This window comes from Cynara cardunculus, unplaced genomic scaffold (genome assembly GCF_001531365.2).
Source record: "Cynara cardunculus var. scolymus isolate 2C unplaced genomic scaffold, CcrdV1 Un_Scaffold_7453, whole genome shotgun sequence".
In the NCBI taxonomy this organism is placed as follows: Eukaryota; Viridiplantae; Streptophyta; class Magnoliopsida; order Asterales; family Asteraceae; genus Cynara; species Cynara cardunculus.
In genome coordinates this window covers 13,848-18,725 of record NW_020203558.1, presented here as the reverse complement: position 1 = coordinate 18,725, position 4,878 = coordinate 13,848, and the positions used below count along the sequence as shown (strand labels likewise).

General features: G+C 32.8%; 1 protein-coding gene across 1 annotated transcript; it reads left to right on the top strand.

The window, feature by feature from the left end:
- The first annotated feature begins 3,449 nt into the window (after nucleotides 1-3,449).
- On the top strand, nucleotides 3,450-4,611 carry LOC112504941. The gene is made up of 5 exons (XM_025108895.1): nucleotides 3,450-3,691; nucleotides 3,769-3,889; nucleotides 3,980-4,171; nucleotides 4,246-4,308; nucleotides 4,402-4,611. Exons 1-5 carry the CDS (start codon nucleotides 3,450-3,452, stop codon nucleotides 4,609-4,611), a joined length of 828 nt encoding a protein of 275 aa, XP_024964663.1.
- Nucleotides 4,612-4,878: the final 267 nt, after the last annotated feature.

The following is a 4,878-nucleotide window of genomic DNA, read 5'->3' as shown; positions in this document are numbered from 1 at the left end:
GAGCTTTAAATCAAAAAGGGTTTGTGTGCTGAGACTAAAATGAAAAGGAGAGGGGTAGTTGTTGTGAGCTAAAAGAATTGACGAGATTTGTGTCAGGATTAAAAGAATACGAAAATCCTGTTCTAAACTTCTAAAATCCAGGCGTACCACATAATCTATTAGTTCTCGATTCTTTGGAGACTAATATTGAAAAAGGCAAAGCCCAGGCCAATTCTTATCACAACCCCATCAGCTACTCATTTATCTCTCAACAGATAAATGTTTCAATAACATTTGGGCCACGCAGCTCATCATCTATCAATTTCTCATTCGGAGAAAGTTGATATTGAAATCAGAAGGATATATGTCCCCCCTTCAAGTCTTTTTTATCACATATTGAGTCTGATAAATTTGTGTAGTCTCAAAGTTCAAATAAAGACTCAAAGTGCAGAATTTCTTTCTAGTCTGAATACAAAGGGGGAGAATGTTAGGACTGAAAATCAGTATTAAATTGTATTCGTCTTGAAAGTTAAATATTGTCTATAATTGTAAAAGTCATCGTGTTTGACTTTTCTTAGGCATGTTTGACTTTGACTATTGTTTAGATGTTTGACCCTATAAATAGGGTAAGTCTTTGTAATTCTTTAGGAGAGAGCTCATTTGTAAATCACATTACGTAATATCAGAGTTGACCACATTTGAAGATCTTGACTTTCTCTCTCAAATCTCATATGAATGTTCTTAAAGATTTATCTTAATCTGCCATTGTTATGGAGCTTAATGAAGATTGATCATTGAAGTGGGACACACACTTCTTCATATAGGGAGTACATATTTTGTTTTAAATTTGAATACTGAAATCGAAAGGTTTGTTTATAGAGTGACACGTGGAAGTGTAGAGTAATTATTGGATGCATTAAGCGTGTCAATTTAAAACCATCGCATTTTAAGAAAATGTTTAATTACCAATACGATGTAAGTTAATGGTTGGTCGTATCATATGCGAACACATGGTTGACTACAGTCTTAGATGCATTTTAGAGGAAGGAATGTGTTGTAAGTCTTGAATGTCAAGAGTTGCTGACTAACTCTGAATTTCATTTCAGAATAATAGGTCTGAATGTACCCCAAACGTTGAACTCTGACCCTTGCATATTCAGACTTAGTACATCTGAACTACAAAGACCCGCTAGGATAACAAATTTCCCCCCAACCGATACTTCCATATCTGTATAGACCTTATACAATATCTTTTGTTATGTGATAGTCAATATTTGTAAATTAACCCTTGAGAAAGCCGTGAAGTTGTTAAACTCCATATCAAAATGTTCAACTCTGAAATGTACAGAGTGAATATCTTGCTCCCGCACTTCTAACCACCATCTTAAATCTAGAACCAACTTCATATTTAGAAATCTGTATTCACAACATACGGCATGGGAAGACTTCCTCAGCCTACAGATTTGCACGTACAAAGAATTGTTCTAGATTTGCAATCCTTATTAAAAAGTCTAGATTGGGTTAAAACTTTTTCTCCAGATCAGATTTCAATGTCTGTACAAATCTTATCAAGTACCATTCGTCATGTGAAAGTCAATATTTGAAAATTAGTCTTTAAGAAAGTCACTAAAATTGTTAAAGTCCATATTAAAATGTTCGTGACCTATTACATACATAGTTACTAGCGCACGTCTGAATTTATAACTGATGCCATAAATCTGGTACACCATGTTCATACTTGAACGTAGATAGACTACACAACTAAAGCCGTAAATCTGGTACACCACGTTCATACTTGAACGTGGGCAAACTATACAACTTCAAAATTTTCATAAACTCATGGACTCAAAATTTCAGTTATCGTTGGTTATAATCCCCATAAAATCTAGAAATTTTAATCATGGGAAGTGGGTTTAAATTGAGATTCAATTTCCGAACTCCTCACTATTCAAATTGGCAACTTTTCTCAAAGTCAAACAAGAATAATCAAAACCAATTGCTTTTCTTCTGTAAGGTATGTAGCTTCTTTTGATTAACTTACTTCAAAATTTTAATTAATTAATACATGGTTTTCCTTCTATAGATTAATGGTTGGGAACAATATTACATTCATTGAAGATCTTGACATACAGAAGGATGATTTCATTGTCAAGGTTCGAATTGTTAGATTGTGGAAGCAACCGGTGTTTAAGAACCCGGACGAAATATATTCCATTGAAATGATATTAATGGATGAATAGGTAAATTCTTATATCTTTTTGAAGCTTTAGTATTGAAAGCATGATATTGAATTATTTTCTAAACTGTCTAAGATCTTCACATCATCACTACTCATTGATTTTTCATTTTTATGTTCTTAGGGCACCAAAATACAAGCAAATGTCCTGCAAAAATGGGTTCCTAAGTTCAGGAACTTACTTCAGGAATGGGCTGCAGTTTTCATTAACAATCCTACAATTGCTTGATATGCAACGAAGTACAAGTTAATTGATCATACAAACAAGTTAAATTTATATTACAAGACTTTTGTGTCAAATTACCGGGATTTTAAGGGTTCCATTTTTGGTTTCTCATTTGTCAAATTTGCAAACATTAAATCCAAAAGTATCCCAGAACATACAACAGTTGTTGAGTGAATTAAATCCTTTTACATTGATTGTATTGTTTAAATAAATTATATATTGTACTATTATTGAAGTTAGATGTTGTTATGTTAACTTTTTGATCATTACATAGATGTAATTGGGGAAGTTATTGTTTGTGAAACAATGGTGACTCTTCCAGATAACAATGGAAAAGCCAAAAGAAGAATGCAGCTTGAGATGTAGGATTTGGAGTAAGTATTTCACTTTAATTTACTAGAAGTGGTCTTCAGAAACTATATAATTCTTTTCTTACAATTTATTTAGGAGGATTAAAATACAAGTTACATTGTGGGATGCCTTCGCTGAGGAATTGAATGATTATGTTTGTACAAACAAGGACAAGGGGATTGCTGTTCTTATTATTCAATTCGCAATAGTCAAAATTTACAGAGGTTTGTCTGATTCATAACATGTATAGTTCTTTCAAGCAATGTTGTGTTAACTTGCTTCATTTGATTGTTTCAAAAAGACCATTTCTTTTTAACTCATTCAATGGTACGAGGTTGTTCATCAATTCGGACATTGAAGAAATTAAAGATTTTAAGAAAAGGTCAGCAATTTTTATTTATTATTTATTTCTGTTATATTTCTGTTATATATCTTATATTTCCCTAATATACATTGTTGTGTACTAATACTCCAATTAAATAGTTTGATTCGGGAAAGTGGCGAATCTAAATCGTCACAATGGATTTCAATGCTCTTTGGAATGTCTTATTTATATCGTGAAGATTTCCTAGACATAACCAGTAGAGCAAACATTGTTGAAATCAGTGAGACTGTTGAGGTACTGATTCTTTTAAATTGTGTCGTTACATTGAGTAAATGGATTTTAGTGTAACATATCATACTTTATACAGGCAAATACTAATTGTATTAGGAACGGTGAAAGCATTTAAGAAGGATGTCCCTTGGTTTTACATGGGTTGCACGAGGTGTAACTGCAAGGTTCGACTCACGTACATTATTAGTGACAAGGATGATGGATCTGGTACAAAAGAAGAGAGGGAAAGTTTTGATTGTACGACTGATAGATGCAGAGGTAAACAGACAGAAGTGTTGCCAAAGTAAGTAACAATTTCATAACAGTGCCTTTCATTAACTTATGCACACTCACATTAATACTCACTTAATAATCATATAGGTTCAAAATTTCTTTGAGAGTTCAAGATGATACTGGAATTGTATCATTGACATTATCTGATCGAGAAGCTAATGAAGTTTTGAATCAAACGGCAACAGAGTTGTATGAAAAAGTTAAAGAGGTATGGTTAGAGGTGTTATCCTTTTTCATAAGTTACTTTTTAGGACTCCAAATACCTGTTAATGTAAAAATTGTTTGTTTTCTTTGTTAGAGTGGTGATTTAGACATGTTTCCATATGAGTTGGATGTTTTGCTTGATCGGAGGTTTGCAATAAAGATTGACATAACTGATTACAATATTAAGAACAACTGTTTCATTTATGGCATTTCAAGGTTAACAGATGATGATGCCATTTTGAGTGAATTGGAGATGAGATGCGCTTCTCAACAAGTGCCGATTTCAGTTTGCAAAAAATATTATCCAATTTAATCTAAAATCTTTGTTACTCTAACATTATTTTAGCATTTACTCTGTAGCCTGCTGAATCAGAATCAGTAAATCTGCATTCAACATATTTCAGTTCCCAAGATGAGTTAAACGTACTATAAGTGGCATCTTTAATGTCTTTTGTAATGACAACTAGAAGCAACTAATTCTTCAATTGCCATAACTAATTATTATTTTATTTGAAGGAAGTTGGTTCATATATTGGTGAGAATGCAACACCATCCGATGTTGATAAGAGCACTGCAGACAGTCCGAAATCAGAAGAAAAGTTGTGTGAGAGAAGGCTTGGCAAAAGAGTTGAAAGGAAGCGACTTTTTGAAAGTTCGTCTGATGCCGATCAGGAAGGAAAAGGATCGGCTATAAAAACATTAAATATCCCTAAGGTTGAGAAGTAATATTCTTCTTTTCGATGAACAATTACATTGAAACTCCCATTTGGTATTGTGTTAGTGGTTGAATTTTTTCCCTGGACAATGATTTTTGCATTGGTGTTGATGTTATGATACACGTTCTCATTATTATTTGTGTTGGATTTGATATTAAACTGATTTGCAGTACATACTTTTCTAATGTTTGATTTTCATGTTCATAAAAATTATATCTGCTTGTAAGTATTTAACTATCTGCAATGAGTATGGAAGCAACTTCAGGTGCGCTACGTG

Bases quoted from the DNA above. Each gene is read 5' to 3' on its own strand.
- LOC112504941 (XM_025108895.1), top strand. From the start codon at position 3,450: ATGGATTTTAGTGTAACATATCATACTTTATACAGGCAAATACTAATT. The intron at 3,890-3,979 runs GTATGGTTAGAG...TTTCTTTGTTAG, and splicing joins TGTATGAAAAAGTTAAAGAG to AGTGGTGATTTAGACATGTT. The intron at 4,309-4,401 runs GTACTATAAGTG...TTTTATTTGAAG, and splicing joins GTTCCCAAGATGAGTTAAAC to GAAGTTGGTTCATATATTGG.